This window comes from Chrysemys picta, chromosome 4, assembly GCF_011386835.1.
Source record: "Chrysemys picta bellii isolate R12L10 chromosome 4, ASM1138683v2, whole genome shotgun sequence".
NCBI classification, from domain to species: domain Eukaryota; kingdom Metazoa; phylum Chordata; order Testudines; family Emydidae; genus Chrysemys; species Chrysemys picta.
Window position 1 is genome coordinate 106,420,411 of NC_088794.1, and position 20,932 is coordinate 106,441,342.

The 20,932-nt window shown below is 41.2% G+C and overlaps 1 protein-coding gene across 22 annotated transcripts in view; it reads right to left on the bottom strand.

Moving 5' to 3' along the window:
* The window catches only part of HECTD1 (HECT domain E3 ubiquitin protein ligase 1), a 109,586-nt gene that overhangs the window by 44,832 nt on the left and 43,822 nt on the right, over nt 1-20,932 (bottom strand). For 17 of the 22 annotated variants that reach the window (XR_010601070.1, XR_010601069.1, XR_010601068.1 and 14 more), the window contains exons 6-19: nt 20,598-20,886; nt 19,425-19,501; nt 19,219-19,317; nt 18,386-18,500; nt 17,857-18,031; nt 15,751-15,889; nt 15,264-15,434; nt 13,882-14,104; nt 7,264-7,527; nt 7,081-7,157; nt 4,407-4,541; nt 4,084-4,230; nt 3,598-3,692; nt 1,920-2,025 (exon numbers count right to left, since the gene is read on the bottom strand). Coding sequence is in view for 19 of the 22 variants with exons in the window: in XM_065595415.1 (XP_065451487.1) it covers nt 1,920-2,025; nt 3,598-3,692; nt 4,084-4,230; nt 4,407-4,541; nt 7,081-7,157; nt 7,264-7,527; nt 13,882-14,104; nt 15,264-15,434; nt 15,751-15,889; nt 17,857-18,031; nt 18,386-18,500; nt 19,219-19,317; nt 19,425-19,501; nt 20,598-20,886 (2,112 nt within the window). In the remaining 3 variants the exon portion in view is untranslated. The remainder of the gene's footprint in view (nt 1-1,919; nt 2,026-3,597; nt 3,693-4,083; nt 4,231-4,406; nt 4,542-7,080; nt 7,158-7,263; nt 7,528-13,881; nt 14,105-15,263; nt 15,435-15,750; nt 15,890-17,856; nt 18,032-18,385; nt 18,501-19,218; nt 19,318-19,424; nt 19,502-20,597; nt 20,887-20,932) is intronic. The other 5 variants (XM_065595406.1, XM_065595409.1, XM_008164111.4 and 2 more) reach the window with 1 other exon arrangement.

The following is a 20,932-nucleotide window of genomic DNA, read 5'->3' on the forward strand; positions in this document are numbered from 1 at the left end:
TGGTACTGGAGAAGGGATGCATCTCTTCTTTCTAACCCTATTTTGAGGGGTTTTGGAAAGCAAGAGTTTAATTTGAGTTAATTTACATTTCTTGTTCCCACCACAGTAACCCTTCACAGTAGCTGTCTCCAATCAACCAATAATACCAGGCTTCATCACCCACTTGGTAAATTTTTAAACAAGCACCTTGGTGCTTTCTCCCATGCTGCCCTTCTTAAAAAGAGCTCCCTTTAAACATCTACAAAACTACCCCATTATCCTCTTTCATTATCCTCTCTCCTCTTTGAACGATGCCTACAATAAACTTGACAACAATTAGGCAACCGGTGTGTTGATACCACTGCCTACCATGCTGATCAACACTGTTTCCTCGTACTCCCCCATGTGTGTTCTTCTGTTGTTTCTTGTCCCCATGTGTGTTCTTCTGTTGTTTCTTGTCTTACATTATAAACTCTTTGGGACAGGTACTATCTTATTGCTCTGTGTTTATGCAGCACCCAGCAACATTACAAATAATAACAGAAATATTACAAATGATCTTATTGTACATTATTGCACAGGTTGGTTGTTTCAGTGCAAGCAAAGTACCGTATATACTCATTCATAAGCCGAATTTTTTTAGTAACAAAGGGAAGCACCAGAGAAAGAGGTCAGCTTATGCACAGGTATAGAGAGGGAGAGGGGGGGGGACACAACCCCTCCCACCAACAGAGGGAGCCAGCAGGGAAGACGCGGGGCCAGAGTCTCTCCGCTTCTGCCCATGTTGCTCTCCCCCCAGCCTCCGAAGCAGCTGCAGCTCCAGGGCTGGCAGGCTGCGGCCACGCCGCGCTGCCCAGCCTGCCCCCGCAGAGCAGGCTGCGGCCGCGCTGCCCAGCCTGCCGGAGCAGCTCCGGCCAGGCCAGAGACATCCTCCCCTGGCCCTTCCCAAGTAAGGTGGGAAGGGATGGGATGGGATGGGATGGGATGGGGTGAGTGGGGAGGTCCCGGGCTAGGGGTGGGGTCCTTTGGGGGGGGGGGGGTCACAGGGGTTACTTCCCTGATCCCCAGCTTCTCCCCCGCAAAAAAATTTACCCAGCAGTTGCTGTCCCGGCCCGTCAGGGTAAGCAGCTGGCGCACCGGGACACTTTTTTACTTAGATTTACCTCTGTACCTGCGGCGCTCGAGGTAAACAAACCATCTCGGCCCGCCAACAGCTTATCCGGATGGCCCGGGAGCCAAAGTTTGCTGACCCCTGAATTATAGGGTCGGCTTATGAACGGATCATAAAATTTTTCCATTTTTACGTATCCACGATGGGGGAGGGGAGGTGTCAGCTTATAAACGAACCGGCTTATGATCAAGTATGTACGGTAAAACAGCTCCAGCTCTGAAGATTTTACATTGTCAATAACTATGGTACAGATGACCAACAGCGGAAGTAGTAATCCTTTATTACAGAGTCCCCCAGCACCAAGAACTTGTAATAATGAAAAAAATGACAGTAGATAAACTAGGATGTTTTCCTATGCTGTTCTTTTCTTAGGGCTTGTCTACAAACCAAAGTATGTACAGTACAACCGGCTAGAGTGGATGCAGTTATATCAAGGTAAAGTGGTCGTACCGGTACAGCTTATTCCCATACAGGATGGGGAATATCACTGGACACAAGGAACAGTTGACAAATCCCCTCTTTTTTCAGTCAGAATTTACCTGTACTCTCACTTTCTATAAGAAAAGTAAATGAAACTGCTGAAAAACCTGACCAGTACAGCAAGTAGAAGAACATTAAAGAATGTGGTCAGATGTTTTTTAAGGTTAAAAAAAATTCTCTAATTCTTTACAACTTGACAGGAATACACCTCATGTAGATTGACTGAGATTTTTTCCTAAAATTAATATGAAACTCAACATTATACATTACTATAGCAATACACTGTTACCTGCAAATTATATGTAGATCCTGGTGTATCATACAAGTAGAGAGGTAGACGTTCAATAGATTCTAACACTGCTATCAATTTCCGAATTAATGCAACTGCTGGACGACTGTGAAGGGAAGCAGTTAGACATTACAAAAAATTACCTCACTGAAAATTCAAGATAATGTTTTTGAATAAATCTCAGGGGATAGCGGTTTTGTTTTAAAGTTTGGAAGAAAGGTGAAATCAGACAGTTTAAGACAATAACTTTACAAACATATGGCACTCCCATATTTACCAAAATGTTTAATTATTCCATTAAAAATATCTTTAACAAACATTTAAAGATACAGATCCAATGATCTTTCTTCCTTTCTTAGGTACCCTATCTTCTATAGCTGAAGGGACGTTTGGCGACCCTTTAACAGTGGAAGTTGCTTTCAGCCTACAACTCAAACAGTCTTCCCATGTTTTCCAACTCCTTGTTTTTCTCTGGCCCCCCTACTTCCTCCTTCCTTTAGCTACTCAAAACTGTTAGGCCTTCTTAATTTCCTTAGGGTATATCTACACAGCAAAGAAAAACCCCTGGCTGGCTCATGCTAACTGACTTGGGCTTGCATGGCTGTTTCATTGCTGTGCAGATTTCAGAGCTCAGGCTGGAGCCCTGTAGAATGGGAGAGTTCCAGAGCTCAGGCTCCAGCCCAAGCCCAGAAGTCTACACAGCAAGAAAACAGCCCCACAGTCTGAGCCCGAGTCAGCTAGCAAGGACCAGCCATGAGTTTTTCTTTGCTGTGTAGACATACCCTTAACTTGAGGCTTACTTCAGTACAAACTTCCTGATGACACACTGTACCAGAGGACTTAGATACTGATGCAGCACAAGCATCACAGAAAAAATGAAAAATGCAATTATTTTAAGTTATGGGTTTCTTACTTTTGCTGTGGAACCATATCAGAATCAAATATGAACTGATGGCTGCAGGCAAGATACGTTATCAATTGAATCATGTCAGGTACTCTTTACGCATTTTGACAATTAATGTCCAACCAGACTAAGCACCAGGTGGAAGGGTACTAGGATAATGAAGTACTGGAACTAAAAAGGAAAGGCCATGGAAAAAAGGAGGAATACAGGAAACAGTGGGACAGGAGAATAGTGAAGCTCTGGGCTATAAAACAGATCTGATATGGGGAGAAACCAGATACCATCAAACTGTACCACAGAGCCACAAAAAATGACAAATCAAGAAAATAAATATGAGAAATTAAGAATGTACATATTTTCAAATAACTATGTATAAAAGGCACCACACATTAATGACAACATATTTATTTTGTGAATACCCTCTGGAAATTAATTTCTCTAATGGCTATTTAAGTAAAACAGCACTCCAACATGTTTATGTCAGTCTATAGTCACCAATTCCACAACTGTTAAACAGTCTACTATGCCACTGTACAATGAAAATGCCCACATATGACTGATTAACGTGAAGCTACTTTATGCCCTTATGAATTAGCATAAACAGAGCAAACTCGTCAGTCAATTAGTACTTTAATGGCAGATGCTGTCACTTAAGACTAGTTTTCCATTTCACCACTGGAAGACCAAAACTAAAATGAAAAACCCCAGGGCAAATGTAGGTCTTATTTTGTGTTACTGCTTCACAAAGGAATTAAAATTATTTTGTGTTTTTACCTTTCATCATCTTCATTTTCACTGAATGCTGTTTTGAACACATTTATTCTCTCTACTAGTTGGCTACAATCTTGTTTCACATCTAAATCCACATTCTAACAAAAAAAGAAAAAGAAAAATATTATTAAAATATGTAAAATAGTGCAAAGTAATAAATATATTGCTTCTTTACACTGAAAATGAACTTGTTCACACTTACTAACTGCTACCAGTACAAAAATAAAGAAAAAAAAATTAAGCAAATCTGAAAAACTTGATTTTATCTTTTGGTTACACACAAACTACTGCTTTTATGTTATTTTATATATAATAAAAATATATGTATTTTCTTCAGCTGGTTTAAGTCTGCATAGCTCCATTTAAGTCAATGAGAAGCTACACTTATTTACACCTGGGGAGGATCTATCCCTTTATTTTAAAAATTGTTCCATTTTTAAAGTAAATTGTACTCTTTTCTCAACACCTCCAACTTTTCAGTAAACTTACATTATTTAAAACAGTAAGAAGTGCCTGCACTAAGCCACTACTGCACATTTCATATGGTGAGATAGTGTTTTCATCCTTCAACAGCACAATTAAGTTTTCTAAAGCAGTCTTCATTAAATCTCTCCAAGTATTTTCTCCCTCAATGCACTGGAGACAAAGAGAAGCATAAGATGAGACAAGTTAGTATAATTTAACTGAAGAATTATTCCAAGTACTACTACATATGCAGTTTTTGACAAAATATGTAAAAATTGTAAACATGAACATTTCATGTCTAAACTTATTGCAACTTTTCCTTGTTAGATATGAAAGCCTGTACTTACCTGTCTGTTTGTATGAAGTTCCCAAGAAGATTCTAACTGGGTTGCTATGTTCCTCAATGTTACAACTACTCCTCGAGGCATGCTTTCAACAGCTTTAAAATGATCATCATATAAATCTCTTGCCATAGTTCGTACCTGCCAAAAATTATTCTAAGGATCAGGATTAAAATATTCTTTTTATATTTATTATCATCTTTATTCAGAACCGGAGGAGGAGATAACAGGTTTGGGAGCAACTGTGACGACTGTACTATAAATTTTCTTTAGCAAAATACCAGAATATACACATGAGATTACTAGATCTTTCTTCAAGTTTCTAGTTTCTTCAAAATTCTAGCATCTGGGTTTTCTTTGCTAAAGATGTCCATGACAACAGTATTTAGATGAGTGGGAAGTAATATAAACTGATCACACAACCAGAAAACTAGAGTAAGGATAATCACACTGCCTTGGCAAACTGCATATTTGTACATTGAAAACCTTAGTGCATGTTGCTAAATCTCAAGCACACGTGCCATGCTTATGAACAAGCTAAATTTGTAACTGCAGGCACCATACACAAAGGTTACAGAACCTATATGAATTGCTTATCTGTGCCTATGTCTAAACTCATATTCTAGACATGTTAATCTCTTCATAATGAAGGTTAAAACTAACTTTCTATTATAAACCCACTTTTTCCTAACACTCCATCCCACTTCACCAATACTAAACCAACTCCCCCAAAAAATTTCCTATCTGATCTTACATGAAGGAAGACGTTTTTCTAAAAAGCCTGAGGCCAATAGGAGAAGGCATTCATTAAGTGAATATTCAGGAAATTAGGTATTTTGCTTTTCTGAGTTTTTCTAATATTTTTTGCCTCATAATAATGACCTGTGTTCTGTGCAGCAATTACTTGGTACAGACTCTGGATTTCTGCAACACTTCCTCCCTTCCTACTCCAAGACCTCTTCCTTTCACTGCTATTCATCCAACCCGAACAATAGAATAGTATTTATGTTTATTTTTATATTAAATTAGGGTTACCATATGTCCGGATTTTCCCGGACATGTCCGGCTTTTTGGGCTTCAAATCCCCGTCCGGGGGGAAATCCCAAAAAGCCGGACATGTCTGGGAAAATCGGGACATGCGAGGCCGGCGGTGCTGAGCCGGGGGCCGGGGCCGGGGCCAGGCCGGCAGTGCTGAGCCGGGGGCCGGGCCGGCGGTGCTCGGCCGGGGGCTGGCCCAGGGCCGGCACCCCAGGGCCCGAGCTGACCCAGGCTGGAGATGCTGGGGGGGCCAGACTGGGCCGCGCCTCCTCCCCCCACTTACCTGCTTCAGGCTTCCCGCGAATCAAATGTTCGCGGGAAGCAGGGGAGGGGGCGGAGACTTTGGGGCGGGGCTGGGGGCGGGGCCCCATGGAGTGTCCTCTTTTTGGACACTCAAAATATGGTAACCCTAATTAAATTCAATTTTACATTTCCTCCAGATTTAAATTTTCCATGTGATACATATTTTTGTATTTACAATGTGTAACTGCATTAAAAAAATTGTTGTGGAAAAGCTGGAGGCTTTGAGGTTCAGAAGGAAGATTGGACTTTTGGGACCCAGAATGTGGTTTCAGTTTTCATGCCCATCTGAAGTTTTTGGTACTTGGGAAGGGATGCATGCCTTATTTCTCCTCTCATTTTGAGAAGGGAAAGAAGTGACTTGCCATTTTGGAGCAGGAATTTTAATTGAGTTGATTTATATTTCTTGTTCTCACCACTGCCACCCTTCCCAGTAACTGTCCTAGGGCACCCCATCCCAATATCTGTCACTTCATCTAGCCCTGAGTTACCACCAAATTGAGGTGTAGGTAGACAGAAGACACTTTTCCTCAGGGCTATCGTTGCACGCTATCTATATACACAGGCAGGTAACACTGCATCACCATAGATACCAAGCATATTTGGTTCATGTTCTGCAAGTTTCAGTCACAACCATATGAGTTAGAGACTTGTTTTAAGAAGGAGAAAGTTTAGTTTCTGGAGCACAATTAAGAATAAAATGTAAATATACAGCCATTTGCACAATCCCATAACTGTATAATATCTGTAAAACAAAGTGCCAAAAATTCAGGTTTGTTTAATTTGCTGACCCTTGCCTAAAACTGGCATTTTGGCAATTTTCAGAGAAGTCTGAGATGGGAAAAATTAGTTCTTCTCTGACTGAACTTGTTCCCAATCAAATCAATGACAATCCTTCCATTTATTTAAATGGGAGCAGGAACAGGCAGGTTCGAAAAGTAATTTTTGTAGGAAACAAGTACACAGGTCTTATAACTTTCTCCGTTTGTGTCACTTTGCATAGGTGTGAACAGGGAGAGGTGCCATCTTCGTCTACAGCAATTAATGAATGTACACAAAGCAGGGAGTAATATTTTAGAGGATGAGAAGATCAGGCTTGTCAGAAACAGTGGATGAGAGCCATAAAATTACTGTAGATTGAGAGAAAATTACATTTTTTTTAAACCAACATAGCTCAATTTCTCTCAAATCTTAAAAAAAATTGCTCATAGTTCAAAAAAACTAATTTGGTTGTTAAAAACCTCAGTTATAGCAATGCATCTCTTCATAACCTAAGAAAAATTAAGACTATAGCAGCCCACAAATTTGATTAGAAGTACAAAAACCAAACACATTCACAAACCTTTTGCTTTGTTTTCTCTAACTTGGATTTCAGTTTTCTACCTCTTTTGCCAGTCCAGCCAGTCACAAACTCTGATCCTGCAAACCAATTTTAAAAATTCTTAAAATTTCACAATACTTAAAACGTAGACACATACACACTTCCCTGCCCATATCTGTTTATTACACATACCTACATACTTACCCAAAGAAGTTTCAGCAGTAAATGAATGTTTAGTTCCTCTATTGGACTCAAAAACAAAGCCTGGTAGATCTTCTTTTAATATTGTAGCTTGCTGACCATCTGAATTGTGGATAGCAATTTCTCCTTCCTTCAAACAGGTGAGTGACCAATTTCCCACAGTAAGCTTAGTGGGCCCAGGTGCTGATAAAATTGGCTGACTTGTGGTGGATGGCTTTACTTGGCTTCGAGCTCTTTGTAACTTCTCTAAGAATTCACTTCTACTTTCTATTAAAAAAAACACACACACAATTTTCCAGTGCTTGACTTTAAACATCATATATTTCAAGCACAAGTTGTTGTTTTTTCAGGAAAAAAGTTTGACTTTAAGTATACTCCGTGCAATATAATGTTTGTTAGGAAGTGTAACACAGAGTGAAGTTAAACAAATCCATGTTAAACTTTAATTTAATCTTGTAAAAATCTAATAAGTAATTTACCTCATTACTGTTACTATGAAGTTCTCTAGGAGCCCAAACAAGAGTAATAAGAGCCCAAATCAACCCTCCAACAGAAAAACACACTAAAATGGAAACAGTATTTGCAACTTTGAAGTTCAAAAGGGGGTTGGGAAGGAGACTGCAGTAAGAAGCAACAGTTACTCAATATTAACACAAGGGGGCTGCTGCAGATTCAGGAGACCATGCCAACGAGATGCCACTACTCCCAATCTGCTGACTACTTTTTAGGTCCTTTGCTCCACACAGACGGGAACATCTTACTCTGTCAGTTTATTTATGTTATAATATTTTTCTCAACATAGGGAAACTAAACTTATAACAACTATAGACAGGTTTTTCCATCTTCTAAATGGTCATTTCATTTTGACCAATATTAATAGTTTAAACAATACAATGAAAGCAGTCTTATGGCATCATTCAAGGGACTGACAAAATCAATTATGTATATGAGATAATATTTTAATAGAGGAGGAACAGAACAATATCCAGTATATCTGAGAAGAGTTTAGGGTAGTCTCAACCTAGGCTGCCTAACAATTATCTCATATAGCTGTCATTATATGTTGTTTTCTATGAACGTGTGAAGTTAAGCAATATTAAACCCCTGCGTGAATGCTCTCATTCAGAAGTAGAATGGCCTTAGTTCACAATTAAAGAATTGTCTACATGAACATTTAGTTTGTAGGCAACTTGGATATAAACATTCTTCACACTAACCTGCTGCACACAAGTGTTCGTGTGGATCATGCTGATACACACTAACGGTTCCTTTGTGTGCTTGGATCTACATACATGAGATAGATCAGGGGTCTCAAACACGCGGCCTGCGGGGTTATTTCGTGCGGCCCGCCAAGCTCCCCACGCCCATGTGCCCCCCCCGCCTACCTCGCACCGCTCCCTGAAGCGGCTGGAACTATGTCCCTGCAGCCTGCAGCCCCGGGCGGGAGGGCGGCGGGGGGAGTAGAGGGCTCTGTGCTCTCGCTTCTAGGCACTGCCCCCCGCAGCTCCCATTGGCCGGGAACGGGGAACCGTGGCCAATGGGAGCTTTGAGGGAGGTACCTGGAGGGGCAAGAGCAGCACACGGTGCCGTTTCCCCCCCCCCGGGAGTCCGGCTGCTTCCTGGAGTAGAGCAGACCAGAGCAGGGCCAGGGCAGGCGGGGAGCCTGCCCTGGGCACAGTGCATGGTGCTGCCACTCCGAAGCCCCTCTAGGTAAGTGGCACCGGGCCGGAGCCCCCTGCCATATCCTACACCCTCCTGCACCCCAACTCCCTGCCCTGAGCCCCCTGCCACACCCTGCACCCCAACCCCCTGCTGTACCCCTCACTCCTCCTGCACCCTAATTCCCTGCCCTGAGCCCCCGCCATACCCTGCACACCTCCTGCACCTCAACTCCCTGCCCTGAGCCCCCATCACACCCTGCACCCCAACCCCCTATCTGGAGCCCATGGCCACATCCCACACCCTCCTGCACCTTAACTCCCTGCCCTGAGCCCCCTGCCACACCCTGGACCCCAACCCCCTGCTGCACTCCTCACCCCTCCTGAACCCCACACCCCAATTCCCTGCCCTGAGCCCCCTGCCGTACCCTGCACACCTCCTGCACCTCAACTCCCTGCCCTGAGCCCCCATCACACCCTGCACCCCCTGGGGGCAGGGAGTGGGCAGAGTTGGGGTGAGGACTTCAGGGAAGGGGTTCGGAAAGGGGACAGGGAAGGGGTGGGGCCTCATGGAAGGACCGGAGTGGGGGAAGGGCCGGGGACAACAAGGGGTGGGTGTCAGTGATGCGGCCCTCGGGCCAATGCACTAGTCCTCATGAGGCCCTCGTGGTCATTTGAGTTTGAGACCCCTGCTTTAGACCAAGTTTCCCATGCCTTCCTGTTTCCCTTTATGAAGAGAAAACTATACTGATATGGGAGCAAAGGGAGAGACGACATGTGAAGTAGATTTGTTTGGGGAGTTCTTTCTAGGTTGCTAGATGCACTTGCCATCCTTCAGTGTGCTTTCTTCCTCCTGCAGCCCCTTATATCAATGTGACTAGGGTCATATGGAGTTTAATAAACCTGTTTCTGTTTCTAGGTTATAATTTATATGGAAACCACTTTTAATAATTATTTTTGTTTAACCCATCTATAAAATAGTATAGTGAAATCCACCAATCCTTGCCAAAATGAAAAGATTAAAAGAAATTTTTAACTTCTTAGCTCAACTGGTAATGGTAGTTATGAAAATGCCCTAGAAGATAATTAATTTTCTGAAATCCTTATAGCTCCCAGATTCCAGGTCTGATTTGTTTCAAATGTGTCAGGAAAAAAAGGAGGGATTAGCATAGCTACAGCATTGTAGCTGGGCTGCTGTAGTGCAAATTTAGGGCTTCTCTATATGAGGACCCAGAAATATGATATTAAATCAGGGAAATTTCCTGGTTTAAGATCGTATCTGTGAAACTTCAGTGAGATTGTATTTGTTTTGGTGAAGTCGGGGTGAGGGCAGATAAAAATCAGGCTTGTAATATAAGGTTAATTTCAACCTTATCTAGTGAAGCATGTTAAAATAGGCCTAGTAATATTTGCAGTCAAATATTTTGGCCTGGTCTACACTTAAAATGTAGGTTGACATAGCTATTGTTCTCAAGGGTGTGAAAAATCCATACCCTCTGTGCACCATAGCTATATCAACTTAAGTCCCAGTGTGCTGCTCTAGCACCTGTGGTGTAGACATGGCTTTAGTTGCAGATGTAGGGCTTCTCTACATGGGGACCCTGAGGAACGTTAAGCTGAATTAACTAAAGATGTGAAGATAAAGCACATTAACCATTAAAAATAGCCATTTTACTGTTGTATAGTACAAAACAAATTTATATGCATAAAATGATTTAAGCATGCAGTCTTTAGAGGTGTAAAAATATTTTCTTTACTGCCTGGCATTATTGGAATCTTTTTTGTCATTTTACCTGCATTGTTACAATTAAGTAAATTAAATTAGTGAAACATTTCTAAATTTATCTAGTTAAAACCATAATTAAACATTTACCATATATTGAAGTGAGGTTCTTACCCACGAAAGCTTATGCTCCCAATACTTCTGTTAGTCTCAAAGGTGCCACAGGACCCTCTGTTGCTATTTACCATATAGTACACCATATTGACAAGTGTTGTGATAATATGCACGTAGGTATATATAAGATTGCCCTGACTCACTTTAAATTTCAAAATTCAAATTTAAATTATTGCTATTTTTGCACTGAAGTTTTGATTTGTCTTCTAAAAATTCAAACCAGCCAATATTAAACAAATGTGAAGAGCAGTAAAGAAGGACTTTTCTAAGATGTCCACTGTATACTTATACACTCTGTACAGAGTTTTTATCTTTGTGTTGTTCACACTACTCAATTCTATTGCTCAACAGCAATCCTTTGTAATTCAACATCTTTTCACCCACTCACAAAATAATATAATAAAAATAATACATTACATAAGGTGCATCCTGGGGTTAATCAACATTGCATTAGAACTGCACATTGCGTACTGCAATTCTGGATAGAGAATAGAAACCAACAATGCTATTCTCTTGAACACTTTGGAGAGTTATCTTACTAGATCAACCTCACAGAACCAAATTAGGGCTTTTCTACACAGGAACATCCAGGAAAGTTAAGCCAAATTAACTAAAGGTGTGAAGTTAAAGCATCTTAACCCCTGTATGAATGCTCTCATTCAGAAGTAAAGTGGCCTTGGTTCTCTTTTCCTTAGTCCAAGGACATATCTACATGAATGTTTAGTTTCTGGTAAGCTGGGGTGTAAATCTACTCTACATACCCTGCCATGCACTAAATATCCACGTGGATCCTGTTGGTGCACACGAGCATTTCCTTTGTGTGCTTTGTGGAATCTCCATCTCTGGAGATATTTAAGAGCAGGTTAGATAAATGTCTATCAGAGATGGTCTAGACAGTATTTGGTCCTGCCATGCGGGCAGGGGACTGGACTCGATGACCTCTTGAGGTCCCTTCCAGTCCTAGAATCTATGAATCTATGACTCTCAGGGGTCTCAAACTCAAATGACCATGAGGACCGCACGAGGACTAGTGCATTGGCCCGAGGGCCGCATCACTGACACCCACCCCTTGCTGCCCCCGGCCCCACCCCACTCCACCCCTTCCCTAAGGCCCCACCCCTTCCCACCCCGCCCCTGCCCCCATTCCAACCCCTTCCCCGAAGTCCTCACCCCAACTCTACCCCCTCCCTGCCCCCAGGGGGTGCAGGAGGAGTGCGGAGTGTGATGGGGGCTCAGGGCAGGGAGTTGAGGTGCAGGAGGTGTGCAGGGTACGTCAGGGGGCTCAGGGCAGGGAATTGGGGTGTAGGAGGGTGTGGGATGTGGCAGGGGGCTCCTGACAGGGGGTTGGAGTGCAGGAGAGGTGCAGGTTACGGCAGGGGGCTCAGGGCAGGGAGTCGGGGTGTGGGGTGCAGGAGTGGGCTCAGGGCAGGGCGTTGGGGTGCGGGAGGGATGAGGGTGCAGGGTGTGACAGGGGGCTCAGGGCAGGGAATTGGGGTGCGGGAGGGTGTGGGATGTGGGCTCTGGCCTGGCGCCGCTTACCTAGAGCGGCTCCAGGGTGGCAGCACTGCACACCATGGCCAGGGCAGGCTCCCTGCCTGCCTGCCCTGGCCCCGCTCCGCTCCAGGAAGCAGCCGGAGTCCTGGGGGGGGAGGGGAGGGGAAGCGGGGGGGGATGGCACCATGTGCTGCTCTTGCTCCTCCAAGTACCTCTCCCAAAGCTCCCATTGGCCGCGGTTCCCCATTCCTGGCCAATGGGAACTGCAGGGGGCAGTGCCTGGAAGCGAAAGCACGGAGCCCCCTACTCCTCCCTCCCTCCCCCACCCCGCCCGGGGCTGCAAGGACATAGTTCCAGCAGCTTCAGGGAGTGGTGCGGGGCTCGCGGCGCCACGGGGTAGGCAGAGGGATGGGGGGGGGGGGGGCGCGCAGGCGTGGGGAACTTGGCGGGCCGCACGAAAGAACCCCGCAGGCCACATGCAGCCCGCAGGCCACGTGTTTGAGACCCCTAGTCTAAAAAGTTACATGATTATAGTGTCTGATTCCATTATCAAAACCATCTTTATTAGATGTCCTTCATCAACATGCCTGTCTCATAAAAGGTGCAGCGTGGACCATCTTTTGGAGAGGAGAAAGCAGAGCTAAATTTGCTTCAGTGATTGAGTTTTTCTATACTTTTATTTTTCAAATATAAACTTAACTTTGACATTCCAGACTAACATGAAGAAATGACAAAGTTTAAGGGTTTCTCCCTTTTAACAATAGATACTATCACAAGTTCAGATTTTTTTCTTGGAATTTCCATTAGCTTTCAACAGTGGAACTCCAACCTTCTCTTCTTTGAAGTTTCAAGCCACTAGGCTGATAAAGCCATTACACCCTGTTTCAATCCTGAACCACAACACCCCGTTACTAAATTTCACAAATTATTGAGTGGTGTAATACCACAATGCAGCTGATGATTTACAAATGTATGAACTGTTGCACTAGTGAAAAGATTAAACAAAGAGGATTGCTTCTGCTTCCCTGATAAAAGCAGCAATCAACACTCTTAATTAATAGAAGTTGCACATTCTGTACAGAGTATAGAAAATATGTTGCAGAATACTTATAGCTCCAGGTCTGTCACCTAATCCCCTTAACAACAAGTTAAGAAACCGTGACATGTTTCCCAAGCTTAATGAGAAACTTTCCTTTGTCTTCCAACACAGGCAATTTCATTCTGCCAGCTAAAAGCAAACAGTAAATTAACATTTCAACCTGTTTTCCTGGGATGGCCACTACAAAGTGCCTTTAATTACTGGGATGATAAAATTAAGCTTGCATGAAACATCAAAACAAAATGAAGTTAATACACATTTACTGGCGAGATGTCTTCTGAACAATAATCACCAAGGAAGTCAATTATAGTCACATGATATTTGACAGAAGCATCAAAATTAACTGACCACCTTCTATCTGTTTTAATGCTTTACTATTTAGTACGCCAATTTCTATAAAACAGAATAGATCAAATTAAACAATATAAATAAACCAAGATTTCATTTATTGTGAAATTGAGAAGAAATTATACCTGAACTATCTGATCCTCCTTCAGGACTCCCACTTGAATACATTGTTGCCAGTTTTCCATCCAAAATAAATCTGAACCATCCATTGCTACCATTAGACAGTTCCAGGGCTGCTGCATCACTCCAGATATACAAGCAGTCCCTTCCCCTAATGATGGACCATTCTCTCCAGTGATATGGTTTACCCTGCTGCAGTTCTTTAGCATCCTCTTGGGGTTCATCCTCCTGTCAAGTTAGATAAAATAAAGTAATTCAGGAAAGAGATAATTTAAATAAACTTGCTGTAAAAATACAAAAAGTTAGACATAGAAACTAAATATTCAAAAATATAACCGTAAGCCGTAAAATACTGATTTTAAAAGTTTTCTTTAAGGAATGTTTAATGAGATAAACTGAATAAGCAGCAGTTCTCTACATAAATTAGCCGTTATAAATGTTATTAAAAACCTACCTGTTGGAGCAGCCATCTTAGTACAACAATGGTAGTGTGTGGGGGCACTGACAAGGAGGAAACTTAACATAAGAGACTACAAAACAGTTTCCATCCTGCTTTAACAAAATAATGTTTTATTGTCTACTATTTCAACACATTTAATTTTTTAACTTCTAGGTTTTTCTTGTAGTTAAACCTATTTAAGTGTTCCAGATCTGTTGTTCACTTCCTTCAGAGGTCTGTAAGTACAGATCTACTATTGTGCTTTTTCTACCCCCCCCCCAAAAAAGGGGCAAAAGCTTTCAGTTTAGGCAATGTTGCATTTTTTGCAACTTGTTCTCCAGTGGTATAGCATTACATCACCTAGAATAGAGGAAAACCACCAAAGGTGACTTGATGAGTCAAAGTTAAAGTTGAATGGGTGATGGAAATTAGCTGGGATGGTAGCAAGTAGTCAATTACATGGTAGTTGGGAATTGATACATTAAGTACTGTACATTAAATACGCATTCTCAAATTTTCTGTAATTTAAGGGACTATTTTTCTTAGTTATGTTTATTTTAAGACCATTATTGCGAGGTTTAGAAATGTTATTTAGATATGACTATTTTTAAACTACAGTTGAAAATAGATTCATAAATCCTACTTATCAGTTATATTTCAGTAATTTTTTTCAAAGCACTGTATGAATATCAGCTAATTAATCCCTACAACAATTCAAAGAGGTAAGTATTATCTCTATTTTACAGATGGGAACACTGGGAGAGAGCTTGATTTCCTGTTCAGATGCATATTACATTACCGAACAAAACAGTGGAGTCAATTTAATAGAACATATACATCAAGTACTATTGGATTTATGTATTTTTTCACATTTTCATGAAGTTGCAAAGATGTAGAGACAGAAGATGGCTTCGTGGAACAGACAAAGCTAGATAATGCTGTGCTTACTTTCTCAGGTTTGGACTCCTCTTCATTCTCATCATCAGAAGATGGTCCTGCCAAAGTTGACACTTTACTAATTACACCCAGTCTAGCAAGCTGGTCTAGAAAAAGGTCACCACCTTTATCTACCAAATCCCTTATGATTTGCAAGGCTAGCAAGTGGCCATCATCATCATCCTGCAAGAAATTGGCGTAGGAGGGAAAGAAGAAAGGAGAGAGGTGTTTACTGCAAGCCATTTCAAATTTTAAGCATTGTTAGTCCACCACTTAAGCTGTTCACATCATGACCTGTTGATTTATCAAAATTAAAAAACATCTGGTCAAAGACAAGGTGATAAGCTATGGCCTAATATCAAGTAATCACAAAACGCTGAACTTTATTTCACAGACAGATTCAATACATTGTAAAAGCAGTACAAAAAGTTAAAAGGGGGAATTTTTTTGTTTCTCAAATACAGTGTTATATCATAAATAATAAAAAGAATAAGCTCACCTCTTGATCAAGGACAGTAGCAGTGATCTCAACCAATACTGTGGGCAGGTTGTGACCAGCATCAGAATCACAAACCTCTTTTAACAATGCTTCAGAACAAAAATGAATCATTTTTCTAATGAGGGCAAGACTTGCTTTCCTTTAAAAATTAAAATAAAAAATTATTCCTTGCAAAGTTAAACAATCATACAACAAGTGATAAAAACGGTCTCAAAAAACGAGCTCCAAAGGTTTTTGTATTCTAATTATTATTATTATATTATCTCTAAAAATTATATCTGATAACTGGGACTGAAATATTGGAATGTCAGCTCAAGTTTTAATTCTTTTAACCTATATGTAAACAGAATCAATACATCAAAAACTCAACTCCATTTACTATTAGAAAGACAAAGGCTTACGGCAAGAAGGGACCATTAGATCATCTAGCTAGTCTGATCTTCTGTATATAATAGGCCATTCAATTGCACCTGGTTACCCGTGTATGGAACCCAATAACTGAGTTTAACTAAAGCATAATGTGTGTTTGACTAACGTGTATCTTCCAGAAAGCCATCCAGGCTTGATTTGAAGTCATCAAAAGACAGAATCTGCCACATCCCTCAGTAATTTGTTCCAATGGTTAATCACTCTCAGTGTTAAATTGTCTTTTTATTTTAATTTAATTTGTCTGGCTCAACTTCCACTCACTGGTTCTTGTCACGCCTTTCTCCACTAGATTAGAGAGCCCTATAGTACCCGATCCTGGATGTCTACACTGCAATTGTATAGCCCTGCAGCCTGAGCCCTGTGAGTCCAAGTCAGTTGACAGTGTTTTATTGCAGTATAGACATACTGTAAGTCTCTCACTGTATGGCATTTTCTCCAGCCCTCTGATAACTTTTGTGTCTCTTGTCTGCATTCTCTTCAATTTAACATCCCTTCTAAAAAGTGGAGACCAGAATTGCACGCAGTATTCTACCTTATACAACACCAAGGATTACATTAGTCCTTTTTGCCAGAGCATTACACTTGAAGTTCAGATAGAGATGCTTGCCTACCATGACCCCTCCATCCTTAATCCCACTATCCTCTCCATTCCAAAGAGCTGCAACCTTGCCGTCCCCTTCAACTCCTCTCTTCCATTATGTTTATCAACAGCATAAATCCTGACACTTATTCTGGAATATGCCCTTTTCTCTTCATGCCCAAAGAGTAAACCTTTGTCCTGATTATTTCCTGCCTTGGCTATGATAACCTCTTCTCAGGCTTTCCAGATTCTCACTGCACTCTTTTCAATCTGTCCAAAATACTGCTCCTGAAATTTTATCTGCCATTCCAACTACAGCCCTGTTCCTTCTTCAGTATCCTTCACTGGTTACCACTTTCTTTCTGCTTCAAATTAAGCTGTTTCTCCTGGCCTTCAAAGCTCTCTAAACTAGCTCTTCCCTAGCCCCTTTGCTCTTATATATTTTTATTTGCCCAATCCATCTGACTAGACATCACTTCTGGTCCTTCTCCCAGTCTACAATGATTTCTGTATTACTGTAGCAGCAAGGGACACTAACAGATCAGGAGCCTATTGTGCTAGGCATTGTGCAAACATAATACTCTGTGACTTCTCCCATGCAGCATCCCAAAGCCAGAGAATTCTCCCTTAGCCTGTCACATCTCACCCTGCTTTCTCCTCCAAGCCCCTTACTAAAATACATTTCTTCCAAGACACCTGTAAATCCTACCTCTCTCTACAGAGGGGGGGGGGGGGAATTATATTTAAAAGCCCCAAGCAAAAATCATGGAACATATATGCTACATTTCTGTTCAATCACATTGCTTTTCATTACATTTCACATCAAACTATTGAGGTTACATGTGCTTTATCCTTAGAATAGTAAGTACCAGGATGAGTGCAGCAGCACTTTTCCCCGTCCCAAGTCTCCACATTTAAAAAAAAAAAAAAAAAAAATCATTAGCCACTTGCAAATATCAAAATTTCAGATGATTCAGCTAATTACTGAAGAAATAGTACCCTATTGACATTTTCTATTGAGTTAAATCACAAATGTTTGTATAACTAATACACACACTACAGATGTATGGATACCGATTGGTATGAATAATTGTTACCTTATGGAAGGTAGCATAGTTTGTTGAAATGTTTGTGCAAATACAGGCAATAGTCTTTTCAAGTATATAGGTGCCATTTCTGGATCTCCTTTGGGTTCATTACATTCTTCTTCATCTTTGTTTGCATCTTTCTTTTTCTTTTCATCTCCTTTGTTAACTGGACACATCCAGTCACCTGCAAAATGTAATTTTTTTGGGACAGACATTTACTGACCCAATCTTTTTCCAACAAATAAAACTGAAATATCCATCTCCAATCATGGGTGGGAACCTGACCACATATGCGCATACTTCTAGAAAACAAAAGATTATTTTTGCAACACGGTATGTGGCAAATTAAGGGCCAAATACTGAAAGCACTACTAAACTTCAATGGGAAAACTCACAGAAAGAGTTCTTTATTAGATGCTTATGCCCAAACAGTTACTATTTTACTCCACTATGCCTCTACCAGAAGAAAATAAAGGGAAGAAAAATGCAAGCAATACCACTGGAAGAGAAGAGTGAGGAAATAATAATTCACACTAACCTGGAGACTGAAGAATAGCCACCACTTCACTGTGCCCCCTTTCACGAGCTTTGTCTAAAGGAGTTTTTCCATCTTCATCTCTCAAATCAGGGTTCGCACCATGTCTCAGGAGAGTCTACAGGCAAACAAATTTTGAGAGAAAACTAGTAAAATTCCTTTTCTAAGTAACTAACCCTATTATCAACCTGCTCATTCCTGGGCTTCTCATGAACCTACCTACAATAGTAGAACATTGTGTGTATGTGATACTTACAGTTGTCTGTGAAACAAGTTCAAGTGGACTTACACTTGTTTCACTGACCTAGCAGCACCAGAAGCTAGCTTTCCAATACAGTAGAACCTCAGAGTTACGAACACCTCAGGAATGGAGGTTGTTCATAACTCTGAAACATTTATAACTCTGAACAAAACGTTATGGTTGTTCTTTCAAAAATTTACAACTGAACATTGACTTAATACTGCTTTGAAACTTTACTATGAAGAAGAAAAACACTGCTTTCCTTTCGTTAATAGAAGTTAACGTTTAACACAGTACTGTACTTCTTTTTTGGGGGGGAAAGAGGGGGTGTCTCTGTTGCTGCCTGATTGCGTACTTCTGGTTCCAAATGAGGTGTGTGGTTGACTGGTCAGTTTGTAACTCTGGTGCTCCTAACTCAGAGGTTCTACTGTACAAACAATGGAGATGGAACATGATGAATTTAACTATTTGAGAACACACTTATGTTAGACACTTTACATCACAAAACTTATCTTATTTTGTAGGAAACTTTAAAAAGTACATGCACAACAGATGATTTCTGCTTCAAAAACAGTACAGAAGTTTGAATTCACACCTTTGCCACTTGAGGCCTTCCAAAACATGCTGCATAATGTAACGACGATGACCTCTGACCTCTGTTAACATCAGCACCCCTCTCACAGAGAAATTCCACCTGTAAAATATAAAGAAACAGATGCTAGTTTCCTTATTTATACATCTCTTTGCACAGAGAATTAAATAATTTGTATTACTTAATTTCAGTTAATACATTTAACTTACCATTTCCTGAGTTCCAAAAGCTGATGCCCAGTTTAAAAGAGTTTGTCCTACATCATCCATAAAATTTACTTCAAAAGCTGAAAGTATTAGGTACAAGATAACTAATTTAAGTCACAGTAAAATACATTTGACACCATTAATTTCTGATAAATAAAGTAACAATGTACTATTCTTTGGTCTTTAAACAAACTTTAAACATTCTCAACAGATTTCTAAAAATATTCTGAAAGTCTTAGTTGTGAATCAAGGATAAAGAACAAGTGGCTAGATTCTCAGCATCACCACACTTTTAGGAGTCTAGAAAAGCACTAGGATTCACAAAGACTGAGTTCCACATCTACTCTCCCTATACAATGAATGGGGAGATAGGCACTTCACAAAAGCCAGCACAGCAGGTGGCTGCTCACCTCAGCAAGCCAATGGGAGGAGTCAAGCCCCAGAGTACATGCTAAGCTCCACCGCCTCAGAGACAAGAACTGAAGTCTGGGCTCCAGGAAGGTGCTTCCCTTTGCTTGGATTTCTCAGCTGCAAACCCCTTCTTGGTGCTAGGCGCCTATGCCATTTTTGCAAGAAGCTGCTCCTCTCTCCCCCCACTTTGTGTAAGCTCGTCTCTAGAGGCCCAATTTGGTAGGCAAGCTCTGACTATGCTTACTGGATCAGGCCACGCCAGCGAGGTAGGTGGAAGAATGCACAAGTACTCCTCGTTCTTTTTGCTGATACAGACTAACACAGCTACCAGTCTGAAATCTATCTTTACCCAGGTTGTGAATTATTCTGTGGCTTACACATCCAGACCCCTGGCACGGGGCTGCTGTGTGCATGCTCAGAGGCAGCAACATAAGCGCTTAGGGAACTTTTACTGCAAATATTCAGGTACTGAACAAGTTTAGGCACCCACAGGATTCAGGGACAGCTTTGTGAATCCAAGTGGGGTCTGCTTCTGAGATTTAAGCACCCAAGGCAGCAGTTAGGCACTTAACTCCTTTTGTGAATCTAGCCCAAAGTAAGGATTGTTAACAGCAAGAACTAGCCTGTATTAAGCAATGTAAATTAACTCACATTGTTGATAAGAGCTTTAAGATATCAACTATTTACTCTGACATTATTTAATTCACTATAAAAGTTAGACTTTGAATGAATTAAACATGCAATCTTCAAAATATTTTTGCCTACCTCCTGTGTCAATAGCATCTATTAGTGCATCAGTATCTTTACTGCGAATGCAGTCTATTAGCTGCCGATGAGAACGTTCCCCAGAACTATCCAGTCTACGCAATCCTGGGATTCTGCCTGTAGATCCAGCATTAGACTTTGGCAGGGCCTTTCGCCCTTCGAACAGTAGCACCAAAAGAAGATCTACTAAACGCATGGTATCCAGTACACATCTTTCATCACCCTGTAATGCACTTTCTATAGAATCTGGAAGTTCAGATCTTAGGAGATCCTGGAAATAATTAAAAGTCTGAACAATAAAAAAATATATAGGACTTTAGAAAATACATGGTTTT